The 14,016-nt window shown below is 40.6% G+C and overlaps 1 protein-coding gene across 1 annotated transcript in view; it reads right to left on the bottom strand.

Moving 5' to 3' along the window:
- The window catches only part of ANKRD55 (ankyrin repeat domain 55), a 131,948-nt gene that overhangs the window by 83,282 nt on the left and 34,650 nt on the right, over window positions 1-14,016 (bottom strand). The window contains exon 3 of the mRNA XM_032280499.1: window positions 3,369-3,491. Within this exon, the coding sequence (XP_032136390.1) occupies window positions 3,369-3,491 (123 nt within the window). The remainder of the gene's footprint in view (window positions 1-3,368; window positions 3,492-14,016) is intronic.

Genomic DNA, 14,016 nt, shown 5'->3' with positions numbered 1-14,016 from the left:
TTGTGCACGTATTTTATTATATTTATACCTTAATGTTTCTTTTTATTGAGTGATTTTAAATGGTATTATAGTTTAAAATTTTGATGTCTGCATATTCATTGTTAGTAAGCAGAAATACAACTTATGTTTCTATATTGATCTTTTATCCCGTGACCTTGCTGAACTCACTTAGTTGTAGATATATGTTGGTAGATTCCTTAGGATTTGCTCTGAAGACAATCAAATTGTGCAAAAAGTAGCAGTTTTATTTTTTTCCTTTTCAAGATTTATGCTTTTGGCCAGGTGCAGTGGCTCACGCCCGTAATCCCAACACTTTGGGATGCCGAGGCAGGCAGATCACCTGAGAGGTCAGGAGCTCAAGAACAGCCTGGGCAACATGGCAGAACCCCACCTGTACTAAAAATACAAAAATTCGCCGGGTGCAGTGGTGAGCGCATGTATTCCCAGTTACTTGGGAGTCTAAGACAGAATTGCTTGAACTTGGGAGGCAGAGGTTGTAGTGAGCCAAGATCGTGCCACTGCACTCCAGCCTGGGTGACACAGTGAGACTGCCAAAAAAAAAAAAAAAAAAGAAAAAGTAAAAGAAGAAGAACAAAAGGTGTATACTTTTTATTTCCTTTTCTTGCCCTTTTGCACTCTTATTACACAATACTGAATTGGAGTGGTGAGATGGACATTCATACTTTGTTCCAGGTCTTAGGGGCAAAGTACTCAGACTTTCACCATTAAGTAAAATCTTAGCTCTAGGGTTTTTGTTGTCGTTGTAGATACTCTTCATTATATTGAAGAAGCTCTCCTTTATTCTTATTTTTCTGAGATTTTTATTATTAACATGTGTTGTTTTGTCTAATGCTTTTTTGTATGAAGTGATATGAACATGTGATTTTTCTGCCTTAGTTGGTTAATTTGGTGGATTACATTGACTTTCAAATATTTAAGCAGTCTTACATCCCTATCATCCCTAAAGCAAACACTACTTGGTCGTGGTGTATGATTCTTTTTTCCAGGCTGGAGTACAGTGGGGCAATCTCAGGTCACTGCAACCTCTGCCTCCCAGGTTCAAGCAATTCTTGTGCCTCAGCCTCCCCAGTGGCTAGGATTATAGGTGTGCACCACCACACCCAGCTAAGTTTTGTATTTTTAGTAGAGACAGAGTTTCATTGTGTTGGCCAGGCTGGTCTCAAATTCCTGACCTCAAGCAATTCACCTGCCTTAGCCTCCCAAAGTGCTGGGATTATAGGCCTGAGCCACCATGTCTGGCCTATTTTTGTATATTACTGAATCCTATTTGCTAATATTTGGCTAAGTATTTTTAATCTACATTGATGAAGACTACTGGTCTATAGGCTTATTATTATTATTTTTTACATCATCTTTGACTGGTTTTGATAGCAAAGTAATACTAGCTCATAAACATAACTGAGACATGTTTTCTTATCTTCTCTTTTTTGGAAGAGATCATGTGGGATCAATGTTGGCTATCCTTTAAAAGTTTGTAGGTGACAGGGGGGATGGAGGCAGCAAACCACCATGACATGTATATACCTATGTAACAATCCTGCAAGATCTGCACTTGTACCCCAGAACTTAAAGTAAAATAAAAAATATTATTTAAAAAAAGTGTGTAGAAATCTGACAGGTGTAGTGGCTCATATATATCTGTAATCTTAGCACTTTGGGAGACTGAGCTGGGAGGATCACAAATCTCTGGTGAAATAATCCATTCCTGAAGATATATTTTTGGGGGGGGTTAAAATTATGAAGTCAATTTTCTAATTATAGGGCTCTTCAGATTATCTATTTCTTATTGGCTATTTCTTATTGTTCTGTTTTCAAATTCATTAATTTCTTTCCTCTGCATCTTCATTCTGCTGCTGAGCTTATTTACCAAGTTTTAACATTGCGATGATTGTATTTTTTATTTTTAAAAACTTTCATTGGGTTTTCTCTTCTATCTTTTATTTCTTTGCTTAGACTTTTTTTCTTTAGTTTTAAGCATGTTTTCAATTGCTCATTGAAGCATTTTTTTTTACGGTTAGATAATTGAAAATCTTTGTTAGATAATTCTAACATCTCTTTCATTGGCATCTGTTGATTTTTTTTTTTTTTTAACATGGAGTTTCACCCTTGTTGCCCGGGCTGGAGTGCAATGGCATAATCTTGACTCACTGCAACCTCTGCCTCCCAGGTTCAAGTGATTCTCCTGCCTCAGCCTCCTGAGTAGCTGGGATTACAGGCATGTGCCACCATGCCTGGCTAATTTTGTGTTTTTAGTAGAGACGGGGTTTTTCCATGTTGGTCAGGCTGGTCTCGAACTCCTAACCTCAGATGATCCACCTGCCTCGGCCTCCCAAAGTGCTGAGATTACAGGCATGAGCCATCGTGCCTGGCCAATTTTTTTTTCATTCAGTTGGACTCTTCCTGTTTCTTGTTATGACACGTAATTTTCTGTTGAAACTTGGACATTTGGGGTATTATAGTAGAGATTTCTAATCTTACTTAAACCTTCTATTTTAGCTGACTTCCATGGACACTGCTGTAAAGGGGAAATAAAGGGATTCCACCTCATTATTGCAAGGTGCCATTAGAAATCCAGGTTTCCTACTTAGTCTTTGCTGGAATGAGTGGGGCTAGGGCCCCATGTCTTTTTGTGGTGTTTGGTTGGAGTAGGAGCTTATTGTCTAAAAAATTTTCTGTGTTTCTAGGCCATTCCTTTCCTGGTCATTTTTCCAGAGAGAGAAGGCTTTTCTTCTTGTTGTGTTTTTTTTTGTTCTGTGCCTCTTGACATTTCTGGGTTGCTGGCTTCTTCAGCATCAGTTCTGGGATAGTCAAGCCAAAAGAAAACCCTGGGAACTTACCGCCATGTCATTCCTTGGGTCAGAAGTTCTCAGCCAGTCGGTCATTTTCTCTCCATCTTCCAGAGTCTTTATGTTTATGCAGAATGTCCAGGGTTTTCAGTTGTATTTAACAGAAAGAATAGGAAAGAAATGCACCTACTCCATCTTCCCAGGAGCAGAAATCCTTGCTCTCTGCCTTTTACAGTCACATTTTCTCAACATCCATTGCTACCAAAAGTAGCCTGCTCTTTCCGTACCCTTTCCTAACTACTTGACCTATCTATTTCGGTCATTCATACAAAGATATTGAAAACAAACTCAAACTGATGACTTCTTTATCAGAAGCAATGAAAAAGAATCTGAAACTTTGTATCTACCCCCTTATTTAAAGAAATACCAAGATATCTGCACATAGCCACAGTATCAAAATGGCTGGTCAGATATACATTTATTAACATTGCTCATGTCTGAAAGCCATCTCTAAAAAAATAGAGCAGAACATTCTGGATTCAAAATGCACACATATCTCACCTTCACTGTCACAGCATTCTAGGATAGAAGGGTCTTCCCGAATGACTGCAGTCAGAGCATTGACATCTCCGTTAGAGGCTGCCTGGTAAACCATGGTCAGATCAACTTCCTCAGATGAGTCACCTTCATGCATCAAACAGACACAAAGTGAGTGTGTGGAGCCAGTTCACTGAAAGAATAACAATACCCAAGTCGTTACCCACACAAGTGATTCAGTAAAACTTCTCAAGTGAATCCAGGCGGAAGACTGAGTCATCCTGGCCACACACTCTCTCACCACTTCTGAAGAAAGGCGGATCACTGCGTGCCATTTGTAACATCGCCGTGTATTGGAAAGAAACCCGAGGGACTGGACGTCATTTGAGATTTTCTGATTCTTTCCAGGCATTCAGGCTTCTCGAAATCAGTGAGCCCAGAAGGGAAAGTGAGGCCCTCATCTTGGTTCTGCATTGCCCTTTTTGATCTGAAACATGTTCCTATTTTCCTCAATGACTCAGTTTACCACCTTTGAAAGAGACATTGTGCTCTCCCCTCTCTGTTCTCCAGATGTACTCAGCAACCTTTACTGCCCTTTTCTGTACCCTGAGGGCTGACCCTTGCCGACTGCCCCACCCAGGATCCCTCACCCTCTCGCTTGCCCTTGGGAGGCACCAGCAGGAACCTGATGGGGAGAAGAGAGAGATGGGGCATTTCTTCCTGCCCTCCCCTAGTGCCGTGTTTGGTAGGAGCCACCTTTCTCCCACCAGGAGGCTCTTTCTCTGCAGAGCCAGTCTCTACTGGGCTCCCTAACACTGTCCCCTCCCATCCTCCTTAGCTGTAAGGATGGAAACGGCTTCCCATTGACGTTAGTCTGTGGAGATTCAGCATCCCTAGTTCATTCTTTCAGCCCTGCTTCATCTCTGCAAGTTGTCCCTTCATGAAAGTCTTTTCATTTCAACCACCTGGGATTTCATGAGATGGAATTCCCAGAAGAAGCAGAACTGTAGGCAACTCCTTTGCATTTGGTAGGCACCTGCATTTTGCCTTTGTGCACGATTGAGCCAACTAATAGTATGGTTAAAGGCAACATTAGGCCAGGCATGATGGCTCACATCTGTAATCTCACCACTTTGGGAGGCTGAGGTGAGAGGATGGCTTGAGTCCAGGAGTTCAAGATCAACCTGGGCAACACAGTGAGACCCTCTCTGTACAAAAATTTTAAAAATTAGATAGGCACAGTGGTGGGTACCTGTAGTCCTAGGTACTCAGGAGGCTGAGGCAGGAGGATCGCTTGAGCCCCAGAGTTCAAGCAGTAAGCTATGATTGTGCCACTGTACTCCAGCCTAAACGATAGAGTGAGACCTTGCCTTAAAAAAATAAAAAAGGTGACAACAGAACTATGGGTCAAGTGGGGCCGGGCACAGTGGCTCACTCCTGTAATCCCAGCACTTTGGGAGGCCAAGGTGGAAGGATCGCTTGAGGCCAGGAGTTAAATACCAGCCTGGCCAATGTGGTGAAACCTCATCTCTACTAAAAATACAAAAAATTAGCTGGATGTGGTGGCACATGCCTGTAATCCCAGCTACTGGGGAGGCTGAGGCAGGAGAATCGCTTGAATCCGGGAGGAAGAGGTTGCACTGAGCCGAGATCGTGCCATTGCACTCCAGCCTGAGTGACAGAGCAAGACTCCATCTCAAAAAAAAAAAAAAAAAAAAAAGAAGATCTATGGGTTAAGTGGAACACAGGGAGGACTGGGAGGGAGTCCTGCTCGTGAAGAGGAGACCTCCAGAGAGAGGCTGTGCATGACCAGTTTACTCACGCAATTCCTCCCATGCCTGTCCCCATTGCCCCTCAAGCATCAGCATAGCCATTGTTCAGGGAAGAAATATGTGTGTAAGAAAAGCTTTCTCAAGTTGTGTTTTTCTGCTAATGTGGACGTTATGTTAAAGATATCTTTTAGTTTTCAATTCTAATTGATCTTTAGTTGGCGGTGGTCCTAACCCTTTGGCTTGGTGTCTCTGTCCCAGTATTTTTGGGAAGTCATAAATGACTCTTAGCCAGTTGACCTGTCTGTCCCCAAGGGAACTTGTTATTGGAAATGATTCACTTATGACAACAAACTGTTTTCTTACCCAGGCAGCATTTTGTTGTTTCCATTAGTTTGTTTGTTTGAGGCAGACTCACTTGCACGTTTGCCTGGGGACCAGAAGTGGGAGAGGACAGGTGTCAAGGTCAAATGCCACTCCTGTGATGAGCGCAAGGACTATGGAGCCAGGCAACCTCAGCAGCAGTCCCAGCTTGCATTAACCAGCTATGTGGATTGGGCCGGCTCCCTCTCCAGGTCTTAGTTTCCATGTGTGTGTTTGTTTATTTATTTATTTTGAGACAGGGTCTCACTGTGTTACTCAAGCTGGAGTGCAGTGGCGTGATCTTGGCTCATTACAGCCTCAACCTCCCAGGCTCAAGCGATCCTCCCATTTCAGCCTCCTGAGTGGCTGGGACTACAGACATGCACCACAGTGCCCAGCTAATTTTTGTATTTTTCATAGAGATGGGTTTCGCCATGTTGCCCAGGCTGGTCTCTAATGATCCTCCCACCTTGGCCTCCCAAAGTCCTGGGATTTATAGGTGTGAACCACTGCACCTGACCAGTTTCTTTGTCTTTAAAATGAAGATAATAATGATGATGATAATTATGACAACTACCTCTCTTATAAGTTTGTTGTAAGGAAAAAAATGAGTTAATACTTAATTCTATGTGCTTTTAGAGCAAGGCCTGGGATATAATAGTGTATATACTTTGCTATGACTACTGCTACTTAAAAAAAATTTTTTTTTGGTGTGTTTAAAAGCATAAGAAATCTGGGAAATGTGGAGCAAAAAGTCTCCTGTTGCTGATGACTAGATGAAGAGTCCATACATTGCACAGAACATTAAGCCTCCATTAGGAACCTTCCCAGGACGCTGCACATGTTGTTAAGATGTCTCACAATGTATCTAGCACAAGAAATAGGGCCCAGAAGTAGGACAAGGATGGGGCTGGTATCCAGCTGTGTGACCACATCCAAAGATGCTGGTGGTGTCACTTCAGAAGGAAGATTTTGCTAGTGGGCTGAGGGGCTCTGTGTTTAACAGCCTGTTTATATATTACATAATGTGCTTATATAACAGATATAAATGTATTTCCAATCCATTCATCACTGAGTGCAATACAATATGCAAGGCACATTCATCACGCTGTCAACTACATACAGCTGAGAAAAACAATAAATGCATTGCCTGATAGAATTATGATCCCCAAAATATCTTGCCAGAAGTCTAACGAGTTGGTGTTTAATCGGGCTAAAGGTAGAGTAACATATCTTAGTCCACAAAATATCCAGCTGAATTAATTGAGTCTGTAGTTTTTGCACTCAACACCCCCTCTCCCTGTTGATAAGACTAACCTGATTATTCTCTAGCGACTACCTCCTCTCCTCATCTAGCTCACAGGCTGATTCAGTGGAATTGACTACATCCCTGGTCAGGGGCAGAACATGTGGCTTAGAACTAAGACACTCAGCACTAGCAGTAGCCTGGCCATGGAGACTGATTCAGGGATGTGACCCAGTTAGAGCCCATGAGAAGCAATGATACATTTGATACGTTGACTGGGGTTGTTGAGAACAATACGGTTGCTTTGTTCTACCACTCATGAACCTGGAAGCCACCTGGCGACACCTTACCTGGTGACCTCTTTCTCTTACCAGAGAAAGGTGGAGAGCCTTTCTCTGCCCCCATGCCTTCCCCTGCACCCCCCCAAAAGAAGAAATCTTAGCCTGGCTCAATGTCCTGAAGCATTTCTCCAATGTTTTCTTCTAGTAGTTTCATGTCTTACATTTAAATATTTAATCTATTTTGATTTGACTTTTGTATATGGTGAGAGATAGGGGTCTAGTTTTATTCTTCTGCATATAGATATCTAGTCTTTCAAACACCATTTATTCAAGAGACTATTCTTTCCCCAGTGTATGTTCTTGGCGCCTTTGTTAAAAATGAGTTGATTATAAACGTGTGAATTTGTTTCTGGAATCTCAATTCTGTTCCATCGGTCTCGTGTCTGTTTATATACCGGTATCGTGCTATTTTGGTTACATAGCCTTGTAGTATAATTTGAAGTCAAGTTATGTGATACCTCCAGCTTAAGTCAATTTATATAGATCTTTTTTTTTTTTTTTTTAACTAGACATTTAGACGGAGTTTCGCTCTTGTTACCCAGGCTGGAGTGCAATGGCGCAATCTCGGCTCACCGCAACCTCCGCCTCCTGGGTTCAGGCAATTCTCCTGCCTCAGCCTCCTGAGTAGCTGGGATTACAGGCACGCGCCACCATGCCCAGCTGATTTTTTGTATTTTTAGTAGAGACGGGGTTTCACCATGTTGACCAGGATGGTCTCGATCTCTTGACCTCGTGATCCACCCGCCTCGGCCTCCCAAAGTGCTGGGATTACAGGCTTGAGCCACCGCGCCCGGCTCTTATATAGATTTTGTGTATTTGTTTGGATTTCCTTTTTAATCACTGAAAAAGTTCTGACTGATAAAACGTTTTAAAAAAAGAACTTGGCGTTTTAGTTGGAAAATTAGCTCTATAGAAATAAACAAGATTGTAATAAATTAGTAGGAAGTCTGGCTGAATTACCAAATCTAGTAGCCATATTGAGGGCAGTGGTAGGTCTTTTCCATTCTTAACTGGTCAGTGTCATATTGAGGTCTATGGCCTCAATTAAACAGGGTTATAATGGCTGGAGAACATTCAGAGGTGAGTGGCTAGAGGTATGAATGGACTTTAATCATGTCACATGAAGAATAGTTAAAGGAAATAGATGTGTCTACTCTGAAGTTTATTCCATGGGGTCATGATAGTAGCCTTCAGAGATTTAAATTTTTTTTTTTTTTTTTTTTTTTTTTTCTGAGATGGAGTCTTGCTCTGTCACCCAGGCTGGAGTGCAGTGGTGCAATCTCAGCTCGCTGCAACCTCTGCCTCCTGGGTTCAAGTGATTCTTCTGCCTCAGCCTCCTGAGTAGCTGGGACTACGGGCACAGCTACACACACCACCATGCCCAGCTAATTTTTGTATTTTTAGTAGAGACAGGGATTCTCTGTGTTGGCCAGGATGGTCTTGAACTCCTAACCTAGTGGTCTGCCGACGTCAGCCTCCCAAAGTGCTGGGATTACAGGCCTGAGCCACTGCGCCCAGCCAAGAGGTTTTTTTTTTTTTTTTTTTTTAATTAAAAAATTGTGGTAAAAGACACATGAAATTTGAAATTTTAACCATTTAAGTATACTTAAAGTTCAAAACATTATGTCCATTCACACTGCTGTGTAACCATCACTACCACCCATCTTTTCGTCTTCCAAGTCTCTGTACTCATTAAACTGTAAGTCCCCATTCTTTCCTGTCCGCAATCCCTGGAAACCACCATTCTACTTTCTGTCTATGAATTTGACTACTGCAGTCACCTCACGTATGTGCAATCAATAACATTTGTCCTTTTGTGACTGGCTTATTTCATTTAGCATACTGTCCTCAAGGTTCCTCCATGTTGTGGCATGTATCCGAGTTGTCTTCCTTGTTAAGGCTAAATAATATTTAATTGTATGTATGCACCACATTTTGTTTATTCATTATCTGTCAGTGGACACTTGGGTTGTTCCCATCTTTTGGCTATTGTGAATAATGCTGCTGTGAACATGGGTCTACAAATCGTTTTGAGTTCCTGCTTTTAATTATTTTGGGTATATACTCAGAAGTGGAATTGTTGGATTATGTGATAATTCTATTTTTAATTTTTGAAGGAACCACCATACTGTCTTCCAAACGGCTGCACCATTTTATATTTTCACCAAAGTGCACGAGAGTTTCAATTCCCCCATATCCTTGCCAACACTTATTATTTATTGTTTGGATTTTTTAAAAAATAGCCAACTGAATGAGGATGAAGTGGTATGACATTGTGGTTTTGATTTGCAATTCTCTAATATTAGTGACAGTGAGCATTTTTCCATGAGCTTTTTGGCTATACCATATCTTTCAAGAAATGTCTACTCAAATCCTTTGCCCATTTTTAAATTAAGTTTGGCTTTTCGTTTTTGGGTTGTACAAGTTCTTTATATACTCTGAATATTAAACCTTTATGAGGTATATAGTTCACAAATATTTTCTCTAATTCTGTGGGTTGCTTTTTTGTTCTGTTGATATTGTCCTTTGATGACAAAGCTTTTAATTTTGATGTAGTTTAATTTGTCTATTTTTTCTTTTGTTGTCTGTGCATTTGATGTCATAGACAAGAAATTATTGCCAAATCCAATGTCATGAATCTTTTCCCTATGCTTTCTTCTAAGAGTTTTATAATTTTAGGTCTTATGTTTGGGTCTTTGATCCATTTCCAGTTAACTTTTATATATGGTGTAAAGTAAGGATCCAAATACATTTTTTCCATGTGACTATTCTGTTTTTCAAACATCACTCATTGAAAATACTATTGTCTTAGTTCTGTTTTCTGCTGTTATAACACAATACTATAAACTGGGTAATTTATAAATAAACTTATTTGGCTCATGGTTCTTGAAGCTAGGAAGTCCAAGGGCATGGTGCCAACATGTGGTGAGGATGATCTCATGGCAGAAGGGTGAAATGCAGAAGTGAGCATGTGAGACAGAAGAGGAAGTCAGGCCAAACTCATTGTTTTTATCAGGTACCCATGCCAGAGATATCTAACCCACTCCTAAAATAACAGTACTAATCAATTCATGAGAGCAGAGTCCTCATAGGCCAATCATCTCTGAAAAGCTCCACCTTTTAATACTCTTACAATGGCAATTACATTTCAACATGACTTTCAGTGGGAACATTCAAGTCATAGCAACTATTCTTTCCCTGTTAAATGGTCTTGGCACTCTTGTCAAAAATCAGTTGACCATAGATGTGTGGGATTATTTCTGGACTTTCAGTTCTATTCCACTGATCTATATGTCTGCCTGTATGTCAGTAGCATACTGTTTTCATTACTGTAGCTTTGTATTAAGTTTTGAAATCAGGAAGTGTGAAACCTCCAGCTGTTCTTTTTAAAGATTGCTTTGGCTGTTTTGGGGTCTCTTGAAATTCAATATGAATATTAGGATGATTTTGTATTTCTGCAGAAAATATCATTGGGGCTTTGACAGAGATTCTATGGACTCTGTAGATTGCTTTGGGTAGTATTGACATATTAATAATATTAGGTTTTCTAATTCATGAAACACAAGATGTCTTTCCATTTACTGGTGTCTTCTTTAATTTCCTTCAGCAATGCTTTCTAGTTTTCAGTGTACCAGTCTTTCACCTCTGGTTATTCTTAAGTATTTTGTTCTTTCTCATACTATTATAAATATAATTATTTTTTGAAGGGGTTTTATGCAAACAATTTTATGGTTAAATTGCTCTGAGAGACTTCAGTGGTTAGAAATAACAGTGGGCAAAAGTGACAGAGAGACAGGTATTTTAACTGTGATTAGAGCTTATAAAAATGGTCTGGGCCACCTCAAGAGGTAGTGAGCTTCCTGTCACTGAAGATGACCTCTCTTGGCTAGATGGCCACCAGGCCTGTTTAGAAGGAATTTAGACACAGAGTGAGCCACAGGGTAGGGGGCAAAGGAAAACGTGTGAGGCAGAACAGCATGTACTTCAGAATTCCTCTGGCCCTGTGATATGACACTAAACCATAGCGCAATGACGAATTAGGAAATGAAGGAGCTTCCCTAGAGGTTGTTTGGAAACAGCCAATCTAAATTGCAGTCAGTGCAAATAATTGGGCGCAAACTTGGAAACTGTACAGAGAATTTCTGTAGAAATGGGGAAGCATGATGTAGAAATAACAAGTACAAAGATAAGGATGACTGATGGTCCTAATTGAATCGAAAATGAGGGCAGGCACGTTTTTTTCTACTGAAGATCAGAAACCCACTTATTAAGATTTCTGAAAGATCTACATAAACAAACAACACCTAAATCCTTCCTTGTCTCCTTCCTATCTCTATCTCTCTCAACTATTCATCATCTTTCTTCCTTTCCACACTGCCTACATGAGGAGCGTGTTCTGAATGGTCTTGCCTCTCTAACTGCTTGAAAGCTAAACAGACTTATGTATGGGTACATAAAGAGAGATACCAGAATACACACAGGGTGAGAGACTCTGAGAGAGAAAATGGAAGAAATGTGAAGAAAAAGGAAGAAACATGTGAAGCCATGTAGATTACATTTTATTTAAAACTTAGGTGTGGGCTGCTGCTGCCAGGAAATGATCTGGGCGCAGTGGGTAGCCTTGGTTAGCAGCCAGGAGCCACGTCTGCGGCTGCCCAGAGAAGCAAAAGTCGCTGGTCCTCATCTTGTCTCCCTTTCCAACCCCCAGAAGGCGCGAGAGGGAGCCTCGGCTGATGTCAGAAATACTGAATGGGCGAAAACTGGAAGCATTCCCTTTGAAAACTGGCACAAGAAAAGGGTGCCGGGGTTGGGGGGGGCAGGTCAGAAAAAAAAAAAAGACAAGGGTGCCCTCTCTCACCATTCCTATTCAACAGTATTAGAAGTTCTGGCCAGAGCAATCAGGCAAGTAAAAGAAATAAAGGGTATTCAGTTAGGAAAAGAGGAAATCAAATTGTCTCTATTTGCAGATGACATGATTGTATATTTAGACGATCCCATCATCTCAGCCTAAAATCTCCTTAAGATGATAAGCAACTTCAGCAAAGTCTCAGGATACAAAATCAATGTGCAAAAATCACAAGCATTCCTATACACCAATAACAAACAGAGAGCCAAAAAATGAGTGAACTCCCATTCACAATTGCTACAAAGAGAATAAAATACCTAGAAATACACCTAACAAGGGATATGAAGGACCTCTTCAAGGAGAACTACAAACCACTCTTCAAGGAAATAAGAGAGGACACAAACAGATGGAGAAACATTCCATGCTCATTGTTAGAAAGAATCAATATAGTGAAAATGGCCATACTGCCCAAAGTAATTTATAGATTCAGTGCTATCCCCATCAAGCTACCATTGACCTTCTTCACAGAACTGGAAAAAACCCCCTTAAACTTCATATGGAATCAAAAGAGAGCCTGCATAGCCAAGAGAATCCTAAGCAAAACAAAAAAACAAAAAAACAAAGCTGGTGACATCACACTACCTGACTTCAAAGTATACTACAAGGCTACAGTAATTAAAACAGCATGGTACTGGTAAACAAAACAGAGATATAGACCAATGGAACAGAACAGAGGCCTCAGAAGTAACACAACACATCTACAAGCATCTGATCTTTGACAAACCTGACCAAAACAAGCAATGGGGAAAGGATTCCCTGTTTAATAAATGGTGTTGGGAAAACTGGCTAGCCGTGTGCAGAAAGGCAGAAACTGGACCCCTTCCTTACACCTTATACAAAAATTAACTCCAGATGGATTCAAGATTTAAACATAAGACCTAACATAAAAACTCTAGAAGAAAACATAGGCAATACCATTCAGAACATAGGCATAGGCAAAGACTCTATGACTAAAACACCAAAAGCAATGGCAACAAAAGCCAAAATAGACAAATGGGATCTAATTAAACTTAAGAGCTTCTGCCTAGCAAAAGAGGCTATCATTAGGGTGAGCTGGCAACCAACAGAATGGGAAAAAATTTTTCCAAGATACCCATCTGACAAAGGGCTAGTAGCCAGAATCTACAAAGAACTTAGACAAATTTACAAGAAAAAAACATAACCTCATCAAAAATGAGGCAAAGGATATGAACAGATACTTTTCAAAAAAAGACATCTATGCAGCCAACAAACATATGAAAAAATGCTCATCATCACTGGTCATTAGAGAAATGCAAAGCAAAACCACATTGTGATACCATCTCACACCAGTTAGAATGGCGATCATTAAAAAAATCAGGAGACAATAGATGCTGGAGAGGATGTGGAGAAATAGGAACGTTTTTACATTGTTGGTGGGAGTCTAAATTTGTTCAGTCATTGTGGAAGACAGTGTGGTGATTCCTCAAGGATCTAGAAATAGAAATACCATTAGACTCAGCAATCCCATTACTGGGTATATATCCAAAGGATTATAAATTATTCTAATATAAAGACACATGCACATGTATGTTTATTGTGGCACTGTTTAACAATAGCAAAAACTTGGAACCAACCCAAATGCCCATCAATGATAGACTAGATAAAGAAAATGTGGCACATATACACCATGGAATACTATGCAGCCATAAAAAAGAATGAGTTCATGTCCTTTGCGGGGACATGGATGAATCTGGAAACCATCATTCTCAGCAAACTGACACAAGAACAGAAAACCAAACACCACATGTTCTCACTCATAAGTGGTTGAACAATGAGAACACATGGACATTGGGAGGGGAACATCACACACCGGGGCCTGTTAAGTGTGGGCAAACTAGGGGAGGGATAGCAGGGGATCGGCGGATTGGGGAGGGATAACATTAGGAGAAATACCTAATGTAGATGATGGGGGGATGGATGCAGTAAACCACCATGGCATGTGTATACCTATGTAACAATCCTGCACCATCTGCACATGTACCCCAGAACTTACAGTATGTATATGTATATATATATATATATATAT

Source organism: Sapajus apella, unplaced genomic scaffold (assembly GCF_009761245.1).
Source record: "Sapajus apella isolate SASKATOON/1434 unplaced genomic scaffold, GSC_monkey_1.0 scaffold1, whole genome shotgun sequence".
Classification (NCBI taxonomy): domain Eukaryota; kingdom Metazoa; phylum Chordata; class Mammalia; order Primates; family Cebidae; genus Sapajus; species Sapajus apella.
Note: the sequence above shows the minus strand (reverse complement) of the source record. Positions and strands in the feature narration are given on the sequence as shown.